The sequence below is a fragment of the Antechinus flavipes genome, chromosome 6 (assembly GCF_016432865.1).
Source record: "Antechinus flavipes isolate AdamAnt ecotype Samford, QLD, Australia chromosome 6, AdamAnt_v2, whole genome shotgun sequence".
In the NCBI taxonomy this organism is placed as follows: Eukaryota; Metazoa; Chordata; class Mammalia; order Dasyuromorphia; family Dasyuridae; genus Antechinus; species Antechinus flavipes.
Window position 1 is genome coordinate 111,838,002 of NC_067403.1, and position 23,112 is coordinate 111,861,113.

General features: G+C 33.1%; 1 protein-coding gene across 1 annotated transcript in view; it reads left to right on the forward strand.

Annotated features, from left to right (window-relative positions):
- NEIL3 (nei like DNA glycosylase 3) overlaps positions 1–22,304 on the forward strand; it is a 68,252-nt gene extending 45,948 nt beyond the window's left edge. Inside the window, exons 5-10 of the mRNA XM_051964262.1 lie at positions 405–479; positions 2,296–2,462; positions 4,940–5,109; positions 7,447–7,903; positions 20,341–20,515; positions 21,803–22,304. Coding sequence (XP_051820222.1) covers positions 405–479; positions 2,296–2,462; positions 4,940–5,109; positions 7,447–7,903; positions 20,341–20,515; positions 21,803–21,985 — 1,227 coding nt within the window. The 3' untranslated portion in view covers positions 21,986–22,304. The remainder of the gene's footprint in view (positions 1–404; positions 480–2,295; positions 2,463–4,939; positions 5,110–7,446; positions 7,904–20,340; positions 20,516–21,802) is intronic.
- The last annotated feature ends 808 nt before the right edge of the window (positions 22,305–23,112 follow it).

Genomic DNA, 23,112 nt, shown 5'->3' on the forward strand with positions numbered 1-23,112 from the left:
ACATGTGACACCAGTTAAGGATAGCAAAAATATTGGAATCTGGTTATCTATTTGCTATATTTTGTTATCTTTATATATTTATGTACTCATTCATATATACATAATCATTTTACTGATTGCTTTACATTTTTTATACTTTTACTTTTTTCATTTTTCTCCCTCCTGTATTTCTCCCCAAAAGAGGGGGAAAAAACAACAAACATAATATAGATAAGCAAACCTAATTCCCATATTATCTGTATCCAAAAAAAATATGTCTCATTCTGCATATTAATCTTTCACCTCTCTGTCAGGTATTGAGTAGCAGTCTTCATTGTCCATCTTACTGATGTATTTTTAATTTAAATTTTAAAATAGTGAAGGAGTGATCAAAATATCCTTAAGCATTTTTCCTTCATTTTAAGGTTTCTCAGCTAAAAGACGAACAGACACATCACCTCGTAAAAATGATACGTGACTTCACAATTCTCTTTTATAGGGTAAGAGCAAAATGTTTGAACTTAGCTAAATATTCAACTTTATTTTTGTTGGCAACAAAATGTAAAGGTTGTTTATAGCCATCTAACAGAAAAAATTATAAAACTATCTTATGGTCCCATTGCTATTTTAAAAGAAGAAAGTAACTCTCTCCTAAATAATATAAAGTAGGTGTTGGTCTGTGTTTGACCAAACATGGCAAGGCTGATGACCTCATGTCCAATTGTCTTTCAAAGAATCATAGGTATGGAGCTAGAAGAGATACATTAGAGGTCATCAAATCAATTAAGTAATTTTCCCAGTGTCATATAGCTCCTTACTCCAAACCATGTGTTCTATCCTCTACTTGTATTTCATATAGAATGGACTAGTGTAGATGAAAGATGGAGAATGGAAGAGACTGTCTTCAGAAAGTTAATAAAAATATTTTTCTTTAAAAATATAGACACATTTACCCTGGTAGTGACTATACAACATATATAATTGTGTTAGCTTTTTTATATAGTGCATCTGTTGAGTACTCATGTTTACTGTAATAAAAAAAAAAAAGGCTTCAGTTGAATTTAGAGCATTTGGCAATTTTTAGCATCATCTAATGAAAGGTATACATATACTTCCTGGCTCATTAGTAGGTATCCCCAATGAGGACCCCTGACTATCATTTGCATTTCACATGTTCAATTTCTATTTTCATTTATTCTCCCAGAGAGAATGGTTACAGAAAATTTCCTGTTCTGTAAATTTGAAATTTCAGTACTGTGCCAAATTAATATTAAGTCTGTATGTAATTTTCAGTTAATGTATGCTGAACAGTCTTTCTGGGTTTCTGCAATTTCGTACTGCTGATTGAAAGCTACAGTGTTCTCTTTAAATAGTCTGTGAGTAGGATTATATCTGACAGAAACTGTCAAAATGTCTTTTGAAATGGCATTGAAATTGTTCATGTGTTGTACCTAAACAGAATACTTTCTGTACTGGAAATGTATTGAATGTTTTAAAAGTAGGTGTAAGATGATGAGGACAATGATAATAATATTAATAGCTGCTGACATTTATATAGTACTTTGTAATTAACAAAGTAATTTTATATACATTATCTTGCTGTACAACAACTCTTTGAGGTAGGTTAGAGTAATAACAACAATAACAACAGTTAGTTGTTTATTTACAGTGATTTAAAGTCTGCAATCTGCTTTACTTCTGTTCTTATAATAAGTCCTATTATTATTCTAGTTTTACAGATAAAGGATCTGTAAAGACAAAGGACATAAGGATCTTGCACTTAGCTAGTAAGTAGTGAAGACAGGATTCAAACTGAGATCTTTCTGAATCCAAATCTAATGTAATTTATGCTGTACCATAAAGCTTAATGCTTTAAACCATATCTATGCATGAAATTAGAATAAAACATTGCCAGTGAGAGGAAGATGTCTTCTGGGTTATTGAAATTTGACTTAACACAAGGATTAGATTTTTTGAAAAGTGACCAGGCATGGAATTCTTTTGATACCACTTCATTGTATTTGAAGTGGATCCCAGACAGTTTTTATATCCCATTATAGATAATAAGATGACTCTAAGCAGAGTACAAGAAATGGAAAGATATAAGATTATGAAGCAATTGTGTCAAATCACAGATGTTTAAGACTTGGCAACTTTTTTTTTTTTCCCTAAAAATTAAAAAAATGCAGATCTTTTCAAATCTCTTTAGGATATCACATTTGTGAATAACTTTGAAGATTATAAATTTGATTCCTTAGCAAGACAACTGTTGTGGTAGGTTATACTATAAAATCATATGATTGTTCTGTTTTTAAGTGCCACAAAACAGGTTCAGCTCTTTATAGACATTATAAGGTGTACAAACGTTCTGACTGTGGTCAGTGCTGCAGCAAGATAACTGTATGTCGCTTGGGGGAGAATAATAGAATGACATATTTCTGTCCTCAATGTCAAAAGGAAAACCCTCAATTTCTTAATATAAGGTAAGATATTCAACTTTCTTATAACAATGCTTCCTAAGAATGCCAAAAGGATTAGTAAGAAGCTATAGCTAGCATTGGTTACCCCTCTGTGAAGAAATCAACCACTGAATATTTATTAAGTATTAATTATGTGCCAGTCCTGTGTTAGATATTAGTGATTTCAAGATAAAAACAAAACAGTCTATACCCTCAAGGAACTTACTTTTAATTACTTTTAATGAAGAAAATGGCATATATACATATAGATGTAATACATCTAAAATAGACTCAAGGTAACAATAGATATGAAGATACTAGCAGATCACGGGTCAGGGAGAGTCTTCTGCAATAGTTGTCTTGAGAAAGAAAAAATAATCTCATAATAAAATCAGAAGAATATTCCTTCTGGAGGTTTTGTGGCCCAAATTCTGTCCTTGGGTGATAACCTGTTGCAGTTTTGGTCATTGGGTTAATTTCCATCCTCAGCTAAACTGCATCTCTTTCATGAAACAACTACCAAGAGATCTAGAAGTATCTTTTTGGAATCTTTGGAGGATGAATTGCAAAGGAGAGAAAGTAGCTATAGGAAAGAATTATAGGAGCTTATGAAAACTTAGAAGGAGGATTTGAATAAATAAGGGTACTTCAGGTGTGAGTGAAGGGAATGAAATAGGTATAAGAGATATAATAGAAGGAATTTATAAGACTGGTAAAATCGGAGGATATAATTGTAAACTTAGATGACTGGAAAGTTGGTGGCACCTTGAGATAAGAGGGATGGATGCGTTTGAATGGAAGACAATGAGTTTTGTTGAGGATTTTGAATTTGAAACTTCCAAGAGGAGTTTTCTACAAGACAATTGACAAAATGAATCTGGCGGTTAAGTGAGATGAGGACTGGCTAGATATGTATTTGAGAGTTATCTAAATAGAAATGATAGTTGTTTCCAGAAGTGATGATTAAATTCATTACTCAATAAATATTTATTAAGCATTACATATCATCAAAATAGTGAGAAAAGAATAGAACCTAGGACTGAGGCCTAGGGTTGTTTCACCTATGCATGAGGAACAAAATACAAGTGATGATCCTACAATGGAGACCAAGAGAAGTTAGTCTAAAAAGGGAGAAGATAAATCACATTAGAGAGTGTCAAGAAAACCCCAAGAGGAAAAAGTATCTAACAAGAGGGCATATTTGATAATATTAACCATTGGAAAAGGCTATTGGGTTTAGTAATAAAGAAACCATTGCTGACCATGAGAGGAAACAGTTTCTAGTTAGAGAGATAAAAGACAGATTTGGGGGGGGGGGGTAAGAAGTGAATGAACAGTGAGAAAGGTCTTGGTTTGGGTCTTGGCTTTTTCTAGTTGTTTGGCTGTTAAGGGAAGGCCGAAAATAGGGCAATTAAAAGCTTGAGATGGTAAGATCAAGCAAGGCATGTTTTCTAGGCAAAAGGGAAGGAGTTGGGGGGGAGGGGGTGTGGGGAGAGAAGGTGAATGATAATTAGGGGAAGAATAGCTATAATTAAAGAGTCAAGTTCTTGGAAATAATAGAAAGGTCAAGAAGAGAAGAAAATGATTTGATGTTGGCAAGAAAGGTTCCCTCATCCTCATCCAGTCATAGCAAAGGAGGAAAGAATTGGTAATGATGCTAAGGAGATTTGAATTATAAAACTAGGGATGAGCTTGCAATGGATTCATTTTTTTTCAGTGAAGTATGATGAAAATATCTTTGTTGATAGATATGAAAGAGAAGGGTGGTTGGGGACTTGAGAAGAAAAGGCTTAGAACCTCTATGAGGAGTGTGAGATAGAGAACTGATTAGGATAGAATAAAAATATTGACTCAGAGCAGTAAGGGTCCAGGTGAAATGAGGAGTTCAAATTTCTAGGGGACTCAAATTAGCGTAGGATTTCCTGGGCAAGTTTGTATTTGGAAAGAGAGAAACAAAGATCAGAGTTGAAAACTGAGAATGGTTTTAGAAGAGGTGAGCTGGAAGGATTAGATATGGTTAGAAAGAAATAAAGATATGGATAATGAATATAGAAGGCTTGTGGGTGATGGCATGATTAAAGTCATAGTTGTCCTCAGTGTATTATTGAGAGAGTTCTAGTTGAGAGTGACAAATTGGGAAACAAAGGTATTTGAGAGGACACCTGTATGCAAATTTGAAATTCCAGTTTGTGCACAAGAATTAAAGGGAAAATGACCTGGGAATTGGGCACTAATATCCACCAGAATCCAGATAGATTGATGTATGTGGATTGAGTGGATTTCAGAAAGAAGACAGTTAAATGAGTAAAGGCAGTTGGGGGAGGGTCTGGAAATTATAATGAAGAGCAAGAAAGATGATTTTATAGACAAATCTAATTATAGATGTACATAATAAAGGATCTTTCTCTTGTTCTTGTTTCTGAAATATCGAAAACCTACAGACAAAATAATTTATAGTAGATCTGCTTATAATGTTGATTTTTAAATGTTTCATCTTACAGCAAGCTGTCCACAAGAAACAGTCTAATTGGCTGGGCATATAGCAGGGGGCTGTATCCTAATGAACATGTTGCTCAGAAAACTGAAGAGGAATGGACATGTGCTGTCTGCACCCTAATAAACAAACCTTCTGCTAAGGAATGTGATGCTTGCATGACTTCAAGGCCCAATGGTAAGATTGAGTCTGGATTTCTTTGATCATGTTATCTGCAAGACTGTTAATTATACAAAGTCAAGTATCTATTTTATTCTTTCCTGCTGTTCAATAATCATAATATAAGAATAATACTTTCTTCCTGAAAGCTCAAAGAAATTAACTTTAATTTGAGCAAGTCTCCATGGTACAAGTATTCATTCATTGCAATATATGTATTTCTGCATGTAAACTATCTCCATAGAGATCTGTAAGCACCTGTTTTTTTTCCCTCTTTTTATTTTAGGGGGAGGGAAAACATGCTTGTGCTAAAACAGTAAGTTCTTTTGTATCTCAAAAATTGAGATTATCACATCTGTTCTCCTCCCCTGTTTCTAATGAATTATTCAATAAAGCTTTGTTTTATGCAGATTTCAGCAACTTTCTAGTTTGTTATTCAGTCCAAGTGTTATAAATTGAAAGGGAGGTTTTCTGAAAGAATGTGTTTGCAGGTGGAATGGAAAAATTCCTCCTCTCTTCTTTATCCTTCCCACCCCTTGTTATTAAAAGCTTTACATAGACAATTGTACTGATTTCATTGAAATCCTTCAAAATAACTCTTTGCAACTTGCAATCTTGTATGTTCAGAGAAATATAAAACCCTCCATAGAAACCTGTGATTAAGACCCATCTCACTGATGTTGATTCTATTGTGTTCTCAATGTGTTATTTCCCCCCCTCAATTAGAACAGAACAAGTTCATTCTTGACTTATGTTCTCTCACACTTTGTAGGCTGAAATGCTGCCTCTCATTGTTTGGGCCAAGGAAGCAGGTCTTGCTGAGAGCAGAGATTCAGTAGAAGCTGCTTTGATGGTCTTTACCCTCATGTTCCAAGATTACAAAGCATTACAAATACTAGATAAGAGCAAACTTGGGTTTCTAAATTTATTTCTCCATTCACAACATTCTTACTCTTTGCTAATAATCTTTCTTACCATTTTCTTTGGTAACCTGTACAACAAAGATATAGATCAGAATAACATCCTCATAGAACATGTTCTTTACACAGGTTCCATAGTTCTTAAATACAAAGAATTATGGTGCAGACTGTGATTTCAATTCAGGGATATTTAATAAACGTGAATAGTCCTTTTTATTCATTTATATTCATATTAGGCTTTTATTGGTAAATCCTGTTAACCCATAGAAACAAGGCTTATAATGCCATTCAGATTCTACCCCTTTATGAACCATAATAACTTAAAACACCTGTACTGGTTTCAACTGCAGCTTCTTTGGAGAGAGTTTTATAAAACTCTACATCATTATTGCTATATCTATAGTCTCCCCAGTTCCTGGAAGCTGATAGCTCAATGTTACATATGGATTCTTGGAACATGATAGAAGGCAATGAAAGGCTTTGTAGATCCCATCTGTGGTACCATAAACGTATTCTGTGAAAATCATGATACTCAAATTATAATCTATTTTGCTAACAACTAAGTGGGACAGTGAATAGAGTTAGGCACTTGGGAGTCAGGAAAGCTATGAGTTCTGATCTTGCCCTTTTAAAAATTACTTTTATTATTTAAAATTTTAAAAATATTTTCTCCAGTTATATTTAAAACAATTTTTTTTACATTTGTTTTTAAAACTTTTGAGTTCCAGGTTCTTTCCCTTGCCCACCTTCAATTAAGAAACCACATGTGAAGCTATGCAAAACGTTTCCATGTTTCATGTTGTGAAAGAAAACATAGATCTCCCAATCTAATGGGAAAAAAACCCTCAAGAAAAATTAAGTTTAAAAAAGAGAGAATGCTTCAATCGATATTCAGATACAATCAGTTCTTTTTCTGGGTATGGATAGGATTTTTCATCCTAAGTTCTTCAGAATAGTCCTTTTGACTTAAGGCCTACTTCTCTATCCACTGTGCAGCTGTGCTGTTACAAAGTGCTATATAAATGCTAGCTATTATTATTAACTGAAAATAGTTAAATTTGAAATATACAGAGTAAGTTTTATCCTCCAAGTAAGATATATTATTTTTCAATAATGTTTTTTCTAAAAATAACTAGCAAAACATTATGTGAAATATAATTACTAGCATGTTTGTAACACTTTGAGTTTTCTAAAGTGCTTTACAAATGTTAAGTTGTTTTATTTTAACAATAGCCTTGGGAGATAAGTGCTATTTTTATCCCAGTAATAGATGAGGAAATTTAGATAAGCAGGGATTAAGTGGCTAAGACACCAAAAAGTGTCTCCTGCAGAATTTGAACTTAGATATTTTTAATTTTAGATATAGAGAACTATTTACTGCTCTATCCACTGAGCTGCCTCAATATATTAAAACTCCTTTTCTTTCCATTTTAAGATGCAAAAGCAGAGGAGGATGCCAATAATTCTGTCACCTATGACAACAGTTTGATGAAATATCCTTGTAATAATTTTGTCAAACAGCGTCCAGAAGTGAAGATTAACCGGAAAACTACATTTGGAATGACAACCTTGGTTTTGACAGACCTAAGCAATAAATCCAGTTCTTTAGAAAATATCAGAAACCAAAACCTGAAGCCCAGTGGAGATTTTCAAAACTCATCTGTTGGTAACATTTGTTTTAGCAATGCGCAGCATACCTCCAAGGAGAAAGACAAATATATGACTCTAACATCAGACAAAGTCAATGGATCACCAGTATTTGACTCTCAATCTAGTTTGAGTCCAGCACACAAAAAATTAAAGACTAACCACTCATTTCCAGAACCCAAAAGTTGCAGCCCTAACTTCTCAAGCATGTATAATGCTTCCAACAATGGCCTTACTTCTTTCAGGTATTTCACTTAAAATCATAAAAGGATGATGCTATAAGGGAGTAGGGGAAGGGGAAATAGAGAGTATTAATTGCTGAGATAGCTGGTTTTGATTGTGAGTAGCATAAGCCAGCCTTTGAGGCTATTATATTTACCAGCCTTTCTTTTTTTATTTTCTCTTCTGGTACTGCTAAACAGTGGGAAAAGCTAGGGCATTTAGCAATAGAGAAATCATCAGTGACCTTGAGGAGGAGGTAATTTCCATCTGGTCACAGAAACAAAAGCCAGATTACCAAGACATTGCAAAGCAAATGGGCTATCAAAGCTTTAAACTGAACTCAAACTTTTGTGACACTCTATATTACTTAAGTCCTGGAACTTGCCAAATTCATAAAAAGATAGTTTTTCAAATTTATCATAAGAATGTCATGACCTATATGTATTTATCAAGCATTCAACTACTTACTGATGGGACTAAGAAATCTTGAATTGTCATAGCCATAAAAAATCTACGTAGGAGGAAGGTTGAACCTTGGTCACTTCTTAGCTATGGGACTCTGGGCAAGATCTGTGAAATTAAAGATTTGGATTTGCCCTTTCAGGTCTAAGATCTCATGATCCAATCTTTAAAACAAATGTTTTTCTAATTTATTATGAACTTAAGAAATATGAACATTTCAGCATACAAAGAATAGAAGAAAGAATTGTGTACGTTACTTTGAACTTAATTATGCAAATGTTTTTGGTTTTGCAAAGGGAAAGTATGTATTAAATATAATACTAATAAAACTGATTGAAAGCTAAAGGAAAAGGGAATAGCAGAGAATAAGATGGAGAGAATGAACTTGACAGACTTCAAAACAAACTTGAACAGATTTCAAAAGATAGTGAAGAATAGAAGAATCTGGCATGAAGAATAAAAACACAATTAAACAAGAACTACAGAACTATTCTGCTTCTCTTTGGTCCCTTCTAAACTTTCTATTCTCCTGTATTTTTAAATCATTTTATTGATTTTCTTCCTATTTTCACTATTATTTTCTCCCCCTTTATTCCCTACTTTCCAACTTCCCCTAATGGAAGACCTCTCCTCATACAAATAAGAATGAATCCTATCTATATGTCAAATGAAGACTTCATTCCCAAAGTGTATATTTTGCTTTTTGGTGAAAAATGTGAAAGTACATAAACATGCTATATTATTATTAGATATGTAGTTATATACAACAGTGATATCAAACTCAGATAGAAATGTGATCAGTAAACCATACAGTAGTATTCTTGTAGACTACATGCTGACTTAGGGGGGAAAAAAATCCCACTTAACATCATTTATATTTCATTGTATTTTATTTATTATTGATTTGTTGATTTTACTTGATTTATTATTTCCCAATGACATTTTAATCTGGTTCAAACCACGTTCTGGAGTGTTTTTGGCTGAAGAAGCCTCATGTTTGTACTTCTGGTGCGTACTGTGATAGACTAAGTTTCAACCACTGCTTAATGCCAGAAACACCTTTTTTTTTTGGGGGGGGGGGGCGGGAGGGGAGGGAGGAACCTGAGATTTCATTGATATGAGCACTATATCCATTAGTGTAGACCACAACTCTTCTGAGCCTTAGTCAACTGTCTTCCTAAGATGATGTTCTCATTTCCCCAAAATTCATTAACCCAAATTTAACCTTGTAATGCAACTCTCAAACAGACTAGTCTTATGGAGACAGTCACGGAGTTAAATTTGTAACTGAAACTCTTTCATCTAGGGTAGGTCTTATAAGAGCTTTCAGCATAGTTTTCAAGGACCAAGGGTTTTTATTAGAATAGAACTTCAGTGGAAAGCCATACTACATCATTATCAACAGCCTACAAATGATGGTCAACATTGTTTTTTTCTTGGAGCTCCCTGTCACTCCTTTAAGTCTAAACAACCAACAAAACAGTCACTCAGCCCTGAATTGTAATGTTTGCTAATTTTTAAGGTATAAATATTCACACTAGAAGTTTAATAAGGGACTTTGGTTCATACCTCTACTCTTTTGTCTCAATGTTCTCTATGTAAGCAGTATATTTTATTCACAGAGACACATTCAGTGAACTTCTTTAAAAGTTTTTCACTTGTTCTCTAGGCATTTAGTTAGGCCATGTTCAACATGTTAGTTGCTTTGCAAAATGTTAAATAAGTAACCAAAGTAAACCCTGATCTAATAGAATTTACATTCTAAGTCATTCAGTAAGAATTTATTAAGTACTTACCTGGTACTTGGCAAAATCACCAGGGATACAAAGAAAAGAAAAAGATAGTCCCTGCTGTCAAGGAATTATAATCTAATAGGGAAGACAACATGCAAACTATATACAAACAAGATACAGACAGAATAAATTGGAAATAGTCAATAGAGGAAGATATTAGCATTAAGGGGAAATTTTCTTTGAGTTGAAATACATATTTCTTTCAAATATGTATTTTAAAGAGAAACAGGCTTAAGATGGGCCTTCAAATACAAAATAGCATTTTTTTTTTTAAGTTTTGAATTGTTTCTTATTGGTCTTTTTTTGGTTAGAACAACTTTTTTACTTCTCAATGATTCCTTTCTGGGCCAATGAGATCCTTCCTTATGAAAATATATATACAGATGTATAACCTATATCAGATTGATTACTGTCTTGGGGAGAGGAGAAGGGAGGAAGAAAAGGAGAAAAAATGTAACTCAAAATATTATAAAAGTAAATTATAAAATCAAAATATTATAAAAATTAAAAACAAATAATTGAAAAAAATAAAGCATATATGTATATTTATATATTAATACAATGGTGTATAAAAAGGTATGCCTCATTCTGCACTGGTAGGCCACTACCCTACTGATAAGGTGGGAAATATTCTTCACACAAAGACATAATTAGCCTTTGCATTGATTAGTTTTGAGATGTTTCCATATTGTTTTCCTTTGTATCAGAACTCCTTAACTTTTATTGACCCTTTTGGCAGTCTAGGCAATTGCTATGGATTTCTTTTTAGAATAATGTTTTTAATTGCATAAAATAAAATTCATAGGATCACAAAATAAACCCAGTTATGTTGAAATATTACTATCAAGATATTTAAAAGAAAATTTCACAGACTGGAGGTTAAGAATCTCTGATTTACATTATTGTGACTATTTTGTAATTTGTTCCCCAGCTTCTGTTTATTTTACTTTAAATTTGTTCCTACAAGTCTTTCTACATATCTTAATTCTTAATATCCATTATTCTTATGGTGTAATTGAGTATTTCATTATATTCATATACTCCAATTTGTTCAGCAAAATTTTTTTCTTCATTGGATATGGATTTGCTAATGTGATTCCTTTTCTGACTAGTCAGATCAGCTATTCTTGAAGAGCTCAATAGACTTGCTATGGCTAGATTGACTTCCCGGAGTCATTAAACTTAATTCTTGACAAATGACAATTCTACCATAGCTTATTGGCTTATCCCAAGTGACAACTCTCCAACCTGCCTGATACTACTTTAACTAGCTTAAACAGAAAATTCTGTCTCTAAAATCTTAATACCTAGGCAAAGGAGAGCGCTCTTTATCCCTGACTTATTCACTATTTGGTGGAATCACACATGATCTGTTCTTTTCAATTTATTAATCAACATTTATTAAGCATCTACTATTTGTCAGGAACTATGCTAAGTGCTTGAGGTATGCAAAAAGAGGCTAAAGATAGTCATCTGATTTCAACAAATTCACAATTTAATATGGGAGACAATGTGCAAGAAATACATACAAAATGAGAAATTTACAGGATAAATAGAAAATAATAGAGGGAAGGCACTGGAATTAAGTATGGGGAAAGCTTCTTGTAAAAGGTGGGATTATAGTTAAGGCTTAAAGGACTTTTTCAACAATATGATTATTTTCATTGTCACCTCTAAGTCAGATTATTCTTTGGATAAAGAAAAAGTTGGAGATAAATCATAGAGATGGGGCTTTCAGGTGACTTTATGAATAAATGACATTTTTTGCCATAGGGCTATTTGGAGCTAGGAAGGATCTTAAAAAGCTACCTCATCCATCCTTCTTGTTTTTGAGATAAGAAAATGAAGCTTTTAGAAATTCACTGATTTACCCAGGTCCCACAACTAATAGGAATCACAAGTAGGATTTCAATCGAAGGCTTTTTGATTGTCTTCAGTCTATCCATTCCACTAAGCTACTTTTGACTCTAATTAGCACCCTAGAAGTAATCTTTCATAAAGGAGGGAGATGACTAGAGTGCTGGCCTTGAAGTCAGGAAGATCTGGATTTAAGTCCTGCCTCTGACACATACTGGTTTTGTGACCTTGGACAAGTAATTTAACTTCTCAGGCAACTTCCTAAGTAGCAAAAAAAATTACAATATTCAATGGAACAAGGATTTCTTCAGTTGGTAATTCTCAGTAGTGATAATAAGAATAGTAAATATTTATATTTAAGAACTTTATATATATATATATGCTTTAATAGAACTTTATGGTTTGCAAAGCACTTTATACAAACTAAATCATTTTATCCCTATAACAATCTAATAGTTAGGTGTTATTATTGCTCCCATTTTAAACTCATGTCTTCTTAATATCAATCCTAGCACTTTTCTCATCTTAGCTGCCTATCCTCTGGAATAAAATAAAATCTGATTAAGCAAAGTATTCTGCCTAATTTAGGAAAGTGTCTCACGCATGAAAATAATCTTTCAACATCCTACTTGGCTCTTTATTTTTAGAAAAGAGATAAATAGTGCTCATTTTTAAACACACTGAAATTATGTGAAATTATTAAATCTCTATGTTTACTAAATTGGCAATTTTGAACAATTTAATTAATTGAGGGCTTAAAGTTGATAATTTAAAAATAATTTCTTTGCAAACTATTGGCAGCCAAACTATATGATTAAACATGGCACAGCATATTCCTTAGAAATGCTAGTACTTTGTATATATACATCAGGGCTTCTTAATCTTTTTTTCAACTTGTAATCAATCCCTTTTCCCTTAAGAAATTCTTTAAAAATATAAAAAAATTTCATCCAACTAGATTAAAAATCAGTTGATTGAGTCAGTTATTTTATTAGTTAAGAACTGTGAGATGTCTTAACAAGCATTTTAATAACTAGAAATACAGCAATACTACTTTAGACTAAGAGCTGTTAAACTAGAGTTTATCAACTTAATGGAAATGGGCTTTTTAAGAAAATATTCTGATAACTATTTTAATATATTTGATTTTTCTTAATACTATGTACTTTATGCATTTAAAAATATTCTGAAAAGGGGTCTATAATTTAAATTTAAAAAAAAGATTTAAAAACTCTTGCTCTAAAATTTGAAGAAAATTTAGAGATCCAATTTAGTTCTACTTCATTTTTCAGATAAGTAAACTGAGCCCAACATAGATATATAATTTAAGGAGGTGAAAAGACTTTAAAAAAACCCACAAAAGTGACATTTATATACAGTGATCTTTAAAGTGATGTTCAAGTGGTCTTAATTAAATCCCTCATGCAGTGTCCAGTACTTGGCCTTTTTCTGCTTTCTTTAATGCTTTTTTGTTAATCTGGGTAATTTCTCTGCGAAAGCCCCTTCCCTTTCTGGACATCAGTTAAATCACCTTTAAAATGAAAGGCTTAAAAAGAGGCTACGTCTGACTCTAAGATGTTATGATTTATTTTGTGCATAGGTATTTAAGATCTGAATGTAATATTTCAGTTCTATCCTGGTTATCAGGGAATCTGTTTCTTAGATAACGATTATCACTTTACTTTTTAAGTTACTTATTATCATTCCAATTGTTTTTCTTAAAGTATTTTCACTTTTGTTATTGTTATTATTTGTTTGCATGTGTTTTTTCCTTTCATGTTTTTTTTTTCTCTTTTGTTCTGATTTTTCTTTTTTTAAACATTTTTTATTAATTTTTAAAAATTAAAGCTTTTTATTTTCAAAACATATGTATGGATAATTTTTCAACATTAACTCCTGCAAAATCCTGTGTTCCAAATTTTCTCCTGCTTCCCCCAGCCCTCCCCCCACCCCACGATGGCAAATAATCCAATATATGTTATATTAAAATGTTAAATATATTTTAAAAATATGTTAAATACAATATATGTAAACACTTATATAATTATCTTGCTGCACAAGAAAAATTAAAAAGGAAAACAAATGAGTAAGAAAACAAAATGCAAGTGAACAATAACAAAAAGAGTGAAAATGCTACTTTGTGATCCACACTCAGTTCCCACAGTCCTCTCTCTGGGTAGATGGCTTTCTTCTTCACAAGATTTGATCTGATTTTTCTTGCACAGCATGACAGATGTGGAAATATGTTTAAAAGAATTGCACATGTTTAATCTATATTGGATTACTTGTCTATAGGAGGGGATAGAGAAATGAAGTGAAAAACTTTGGAACACAAAGTTTTGCAAGGGTGAATGTTGAAAACTATCTTCACATGTATTTTTTTAATTTGAAAAATGAAGGAGTCTCTCCCTTCTTTTTATTGCCTATCTATCTTGTATTAACTGAGGCTGGTGTTTAAAATAGGCAAGTCACAAGAACAGTGTTTCTATTTATTTTGAAAATATTCATCTCTTCTCCTTTTTACTTACTTCCCCCCACATGTCCTTTATACTTTCTCTAGTCATACATGTTTTCCTAGTCTAATCATGTTTATGTTTTTCCTAGTCTAGTCATGTATATAATTCTTATTTCAAATATCTTTCTCATAGAGACTTTAGAGACTCTTTTTGCCATTGCAATGTTCCAGTTTTGAGGTGATCGTTAAAAAATATCTTACCATGAATTGCTTTTCCTTATGGAGTCAAGAAGAGATTCTAAGATTTGGTTTTTGATTTATAAAGATCTATGAGAGAGACTATCAAAAGTGATAATTTGAAAGAAATGAAGAGATTGTTTCCTATTGTGACTGAGGAGAAATTGGAGAAGACTGAAAGAAAGGAGATGGAAAGATATTCTTTTCTGGTGAAGCTATTTTCACTTTTATCTTTAAGAGGATTTTTGAGAAGTGATTGTACTTGTTTCTTGAAAGAAACTGCATAACTGAGTCTTTATAAGTAAAGAGAAGTCAATGGATGTTAGAATGAGGAATCAAGTGGACTCTGGCTGTGTTCTTTTTGCACTTCACAATAACAATAATTTACTTCACAATAATTTACAATAATTTGTAAATAACAAATTATATATGCATTGGTTTTAATATGTGAGGTTAAGATATTTTTGCTATATATTAAAATAAGAGTAAACTATTGGGAAAGGATAGTTCTCCAGTTTATTAACTAGCATCTATAATGAACTGGGAGGAAAGCTTTAGCTAACTTATTGTAGAAAAAAATTGGCAACTTTACTCTGTATGTGAATTTTTGGGTCAAATGTGTTTCTACAATCATCCTAGAGTTTGATATAATAAATGTTTTAAAGAGTAAGAATCAAGTGATAGTTTGAGGGTGAACTACAAGCTAATCTGGCAGAAACATTTAAACTGACTACATCTTATTATGAAATGGAGTTGTCTCTGGATTCCAAAACCTGTTGCAATAAGAAAAAAGATGTGGCTGGTCCTACCAAGTTAGAAAACTTTTATTATTGGTCTCTGAGATGAACTATGCCTTTTTCCCAGTAATGACCAGATCAGAAGGGCAGATCATTAATCTGTCTATTGGGTGATGAAATTTTTTTTCAGTGTCAGCAATGCTCAGATGTCACTTATGAAGTTCTAGATACATTGTAATGTGACATATATGCTATTATCTACATAGTGGGAAAAATAAGTAAACTGATGAAATCAATAACTCTTTTGCCTTTTCTCCTCTGTCACACTTATTTCACATGAGTTAGTTTTACCAAGACTAACCTTTCTACTTGTTCAAGAGATTCCCTTCCATCCTATTTTCTTCAACAGATAACCACTTCTGTCATTCCCACTCTCACTTATTTTTCAGTTTCTCTGTCTACTCACTCATTTCCTATCGTCTGCAAATATGCCCATGTCTCCCTCTGTCCTGAAAAAAGTCCTTACTTAGTCATTTTGTTCCCTCTGTCATTCTATATCCCTTCTACTCTTACTAGCTAACCTCCTAGAAAAACCCATTTACAATAGCCATTTTCACTTTCTCTCTGACTCACTTCCTTATTCCTGACAATTAGACTCCCAGCCTTATTCCACCAAAACTAATCTTTCCAAGTTTTTATGCCCTAATACACAGTCAATTTTTGCATAAATACCATGTACTGCCAAGAAAAAGGTGTATTTCTTTCTGTCCCTATTCAATTTTCTCCAGAGATTTCATATCTGGGTTTTCTAGGATTCTATTAACTTCCCTAGTTTCTTTCTTGTTTATTTTTGTGGTTAGATTTGTCTGATTCTGAGAGGGGAAGGTTGAGGTGCCCCACTAGTATAGTTTTTCTATTTGTTCTGATAACTGGCTTAAAATCTTCTCTAGGTATTTGCTGGCTTTACCACTTGGTGGATACACATTTAGTGTCATTACTACCTCATTGTTTACAGTAGTACTCTTTATCAAGATGTACTTTCTTCCTTATCTCTTTTAATAAAATCTATTTTTACTTTTGCTTTATCTGAGACCAGAATTACTATCCTTGCTTCTTTTTTTACTTCAGCTGAAGCATAATAAATTCTACTCCAGCCTTTTACCTTTACTCTGTGTCTTTCTGTGTCAGATGTATTTTTTGGAAACAACATATTGTAGGATTCTATTTTTTAATCCATTCTGCTACTTGCTTCCATTTTATGGGACATTTCATCCCTTTCACATTCACAGTTATGATTACCAGCTCTGAATTTCCCTCCATCGTATTTTCCCCCTGTATATACTTTTGCTGTCTTTCCACTCTAATCGTAATAGTGTTTTTTAGCCACTCCACTCACTACCTTATCTTCTGTCACCCCTTCCCCCTTTCTCTTACTTTCCCCCTAGTGTTTCTGCCCTCTCTTTTCTTTCCTTTTTCTCCCCCTATTTCTTAATAAAGTTAGATAAATTTCCAAACCCTTCTGAATAATTGTTATTCCCTCTTAGAGCCCAAACTGATGAAATCAACTTCAGATCATGCTCATCTCCCTCCCTTTTTTCCCTTAATTGTAGTAGTTCTTTTGTACCTCTTCATGTGATCTAATTGTCCCAGTATACCTCCCCCTTCCTCTTTCCAGTACAAACCTTTTTCCACCCCTTAATATTTTTTCTTTGATGTCATCACATCAGAGTACATTCACAACCATACCCTCAGTCCATATGATGCCCCACTCTGTCTGTCCTAGTAACAAATGCAATTCTCAAGAGTTATAGATATTGTTTTCCCATCTAGGGATGTAAACACTTTAACCTTTAAATTATATATATACATATATATATATATATATATACACATATACACACACACATATATGCACACACACACACACACACACACATATATATATATATGTTTTTCCCCCGTTTATCTTTCTGTGCTTCTCTTGAATCCTTTATAAAGTAAATTTTTGGTTTAGTTCAGGTTTTTTCAATAGAAATGATTGAGTTGTCTCATTTCATTGAAGCTCCATCGCCTTCCCTGACAGATGGTGCTGAGTCTTGGTGAGAAGTTAATTCTTGGTTATAACATCAGGTCCTTTGCCTTTCAGAATATGGTATTCCAGGCCCTCTGATCCTTTCTTGTAGAAGCTGCCAGATCCTGGATAATCTTGACTGCTACTCCTTGATATTTGAATTGTTTCTATCCGGCATCTTGCAATAGTTTTTCTTAAAATTGTAGTTTTGGAATTTTGCAGCAGTATTCCTTGGGATTTTTCTTGTGGGATCTCTTTCTTTTTTACTTCAGCTGAAGCGTAATAAATTCTGATCAATAGATTCTTTCAGTTGGTATTTCTCCCTCTGTTTCTAGAATGTTGGGGCAATTTTCCTTAATGATTTCTTGTAGAATCCTATGCAGATTTTTTTTTTTTGGTGGCGAGAAGGGGGGTTCCATGGCTTTCAGGTAAGCCAGTAATTTTAATATTGTCTCGTCTACATCTATTTTCCATGTTTTTCAATGAGGTCTTTCAAATTTTCTTCCATTTTTTCTTTCTTTCTGGTTTGATTGATTCTTGCTGTTGCATAGTCATTAGTTTCCATTTGCACTGTTCTGGTTTTTAATGTGTGATTTTCTTTAGTCAGCTTTTGATTAATTTTCCCATTTAATTAATTCTACTTTTTTTTTTTAAAGAATTGTTTTCTTTAGTCCATTTTCTTCCTTCCTTTTCTAAACTATTGATTTTCTGTCATGCATACATTTCATTTCTTTTCTCCTTTTTTCATCTACCTCTCTTATTTGCCTTTTAAAGTCTTTTATGAGCATTTTCAAGAAGCCTCTTTGGGCTTAAGACCAATTCATATCACTCTTTGAGATTTCTTCTGTGGATATTTTGCCCTCATCCAAGTTGGTGTTTTGGTCTTCCCTGTCACCATAGTAGTTTTCTGAGATCAAGATTCTTTTTTGTTTCTTGCTCCTTTTCTTTCCTTTTCTTTTGACATTTCTTTTTTACATTTATAGTTGAACTCTGCTCCTAGGGTAAAGAGGACACTGGCTCAAACTTCCTGTGCAGCTGTGAACCATGGCTTTGAGCATAGAGACTCTTTGTGTTTTCAGGGAGTAGCTTTGATTATTCTTTTCAAGAAACAGCCTGGTCTCTAGAATTTGTTTGCCTTCTGAGCTGGGACTGGAAACTGTTCCATTGATTTGTTCCTCTACTAAGCCAGGACTGAGAGTCTTAGTTGCTAATTTGTTGTGGCTTTTCCAGAATCTGTCTGAGCTGGGGTGAACACTCTTTTCATCCCACTGAGACTGACCTTTCTTGAAGTTTTTCCCAGTCTATCTTGAGCTGGAGAATGGTTTCATTTCTCCAGATTCTTGTTCAGAGGCTTGCTTTCATGTGGTTTTTGAGGAAAACTGGGAAAGCTTCCTGGCTTTATTCTGCCATCTTCTTTGCGTGTATTTTGAAAAATTAAAAAAAAAAAAAAAAAACTATTGTCATTTAAAAACTAAGCCTAAATTTAATATGTTGATTCATTTATTTAAAAGAACCTGTGAGCTCATCAATGTACAATCCCTTTAGTGAAACAGGTTGCAGCCCATCCATGCCTGCTCGTTTTCTATGACATTAAGCTATAATCTAAAAATATTTAGCAGTAGGGATTATGCTAAAATTTTGTCAGAATGAGGAATTCTTTCATTGTAAAGACTTGGAATCCACTGAGATGTTATTCTTTCTCATAGGACCATTCTAAAAGAGTTGTAAAGCACATTTTCATTTTAGATGCAAAAGATATTAAGTTCATTATAGTATTTACTATTTTTAAAAATGTAAAAATGTAAATTCCTGAGGAAAGTCTCTATGGACATTATAGATAAAAATCTCATATTATTATCAGTATTATTATTATTATTGCTGACCTTTTATTTTAAAGGAGTACCTCCCTTTGTGATTTTTTTTTAACCTTTGGTTTTAATAACTGCAAGGCTTTATTTTCCTCTGACTGATTCCATAAAAGACTAAGTAAGCTATTAAAACAGCATTATGAAAAGATATAAAAAATTTAAAAATAAAGAATCATCATCATAATGAAAGTATTCATTTCAAAGTGAGTACTCTGCAGACTTATAAAAACAACTTATTTTGGTCTTCCTTTTTTGTTCCCTATGTATATATGATGGCAAGTAGAAAAAAATTTCTCTAGCAGCTTTATAAAGTAGCCATCTCTACTCTGCTAGCCAGACTGTTTTTTGCTGTAATTTGATTGGTACCATTATAGTGTCCTTGACAAAGGAAGACGTGTGGAAAAATTGCCCTTAATTGCACAATAAAGGGGATGTTTTTATGATTAATAAGAATAATTTATTTGAGTTTACTATCTGTAAAAATAATCATTGGAAAAGATTGAAGAATATTTTCTTTTTTGTAGGATTTGGGGAAGGGCAAGAAAGATAGAAAATTTGTGATATTTGGACAAAAACAAAATTTAATATGAAAAAAGAGGATTCATGGGAGAGAGAAATTGGGAATATTTTAAAGAATGTAAAGTGGCAACACTTCAGCATGGGGCAAGCAGGACAAGAAAAAGGAACATAAGAAAAGAAATGAATAGTCATGCTTGTGTCATATATGAAAATTTTAGTTATTGCTTTTCTCTCCAATATTCATTGTGGTTTTTAGATATGGAAAAATCTTGGACATCATGAAAATCATATGCAAAATTTCATAGAAAAGATTTATGCCATTTACTTTCCTGTCTATTGTTGACGAGAGGTCTATCATTTTATTAAGAGTTGACTTCTTGTAGATGGGGGGCAGTGGTGATGTTGTTAATGATCCCCTTGGAGCGAATAAGCTGGAGTTATTTTGTAACCTGTCATTTCAGTGAATTTCAAGTTAATATGACAGATAGTACTTGTACAAAAACCACTGACAGTCCTCGCTGCAATATACATAAGCGCCTCTGCGTTCTCCGAGTTGTGAGAAAGGATGGAGAAAACAAGGGCAGGCAATTTTATGCTTGTCCTTTACCTAGAGGAAGCCAGTGTGGATTTTTTGAAGTAAGTATAAGGTTTATTGAATATTATTTGATAAAGATAATAAAATAATATTTTATTTAAAATTCTTGCATATATTGACTCTAGGATATAGGTTAACAATTTTCCTCCAAACACTTTTTCACATTAGGAGAGAAAAAAAAAAGCTCCCCCCTTTCTGAGACCAGATAATGAATAACTTGAAAATCAATGAGACTCAGCAAAAAGTTTATTAAAAACACAGTTAATAGGACTTATCACTTCCCTTCTCCACAGAAATTTTCAAACATTAATTTGTCCCCATGAGAGAAGAAGCATTATCTTTAGCTTATGTATAAAGAATAGAATTAAGTGATTTACCCATATAGCAAATCTGTGATAAGGATGTCACAGTACTGACTTCCTGTGCTAACCCCCCCCCCCCCCACCACCACCAAATATGTGTAAGTGTGAATAATAAAGGATGGGAGAGAAAACATGCTAAGCTACCTGTGATTTTTACTCCCCAGGAAATTTCTATAGGTATTGGGCATTTAATTAATACTAATTACAATATTAATATATCAGTATCTCACTGAAACATTGTTTTGTAAACTTCAGCAAAAGTTATATTTATTTTAACCACCATCCCTCCCCCCCCCCCTTTTTGGTAAAGGGGAATATAATATTGAACTATGCACTCAAAATTTTCCTTTAACAAAATATGGTTCCAGTGGAGACTATATTTGAATCATTAAGATCTGGATTCAAATTCTGCCTGTAATACTGACAAGTTATATAATTATGGGCTTAACTCTTAATTTGAATCTCCAGCTCCTTACTACAGAGTAATATGAAGGAACTGAAATAGTTGACTCCTAAGGTCACCTCTGTCTCTAAAGGTATAACTCTGAACTGGATTTAGCTGAAACAGGTATTAATTATTTAACATTTGTTAAGTGGGCTTATCATGTGCTAGGTGCTAGGCATATATTATATTTTACACATTGCTTCTTGTGGCAGGAATGCCATGACTTGCATTGCAATCAGTGTGCAATATAGTTTTCATTAATGTCTTTATGAAAGTGGAGGAAAATCTATAAAAAGTGTTTTTAGAAAAGCTAATTGAAATTGAGAATTAATGGAATTATCCAGAACATTTTAGCTGATTAGGAAAGGGGGAAAAGGAAGAACTTATCTTTTTGAGAACTTGAGTTTCTTGGGGGCAAGAACTCATGTCTTTCTAAAGTTATCATAGTGTAGCTATTCCCAGCTATTATACTTATCCTTATATCATCTTAACTTTATAATGTCTTTATTTTCCTTTTTCAGTGGGCTGATTTATCATTTCCATTTTGCAACCATGGAAAACGTTCAATCATGAGAACTGTGTTGAAAGTTGGACCTAATAATGGAAGAAACTTTTTTGTGTGTCCCCTTGGGAAGGATAAACAATGTAATTTCTTTCAGTGGGCCCAAAATGGACCAGGAATAGAGATTATCCCAGGATGCTAATTGTTGTTTTTTTTTTTTTCATTTGCATAGCATATCTAGTTGTTAATCTCTTAAAATGGTATATCTGGTATTAGTTTCTTTTTATTTAGTTTTGGGGTTAAATACTATGTAGTTCACCAGGATGCTTGAAAATTACTGTTGATATTGCAGAGCTTTTAATAGATTTCTTTTAGCCTCTTCTGTATAAATGTAATCTTCCCTCTCCTCCTGCTCTGTATTGCTTTTTCCTCCTAAGAACATTGTATTTTGTCAGATATATGAATACCTTCTGTGTAATGAATGTATTTAATGACACAAATAAAGCACTTTTAGCAAAATAGTTATTACTTGTAATGATTGCAGGAAACCCTAGACTTTGATCAGAGAGGGGATACCTAACTAATATTTTTTTCCAGCTGTATCTGGTATCTCTTCTTTGCCAAAGGGACAAAGCAGAGAGTGGTGATGGGTAGATGATAACAAAAAGTGAATGTGTATTCCAACAGTGCCATTAACTATGCTATAATTTTGGATAAATCATTTCACCTCTATTAGCTTCAGTTTCTCCATTTATAAAGTGAGGGAGTTAGACTATATGAATGACCTTTTGGAGTGGTCTCAAAGTGGCATGTATACATCCCATGGGGTGCATAAATCAGTCTACTGAGGGTAAAAAACCAACCAGTAAGAAAATGGACATGATTTCCCACCTTCACAGCAATATCCATTCATAAGACATGTCTCGAACACACAACCATGATTCCTGTCACATTTTTTTGCCTATGTCCCACATCACCTCTATCTTATCCTCTACTCCCTTTCCCCAATCTCTATTCAAGTTCCCAGCTTCTCACTGAGCCTCTCTTCTTGTAGTTATAACTGTTACTCAGGCACTATTGGGAAAATTTACTCATCCTAGCTGCAGCATATTCCAGGCTTCCCACCAGGTCTCTTCATTGGGATACCCCATAACAAATCCAGTGAAGTAAAAAAAAAAAAAAAAAAAATTGCCTTAGTTTCCAGCTTTGGTGGAAGTGTTTTTTCAGTGTTGAAATTTACTTCCTTAGCTAGCTGCTTTGCTAAAATCACTGTTTAATTACTACCAGTTATTTAAAAATTTGCTCTATGCCCTAAGGACATAAACAGGA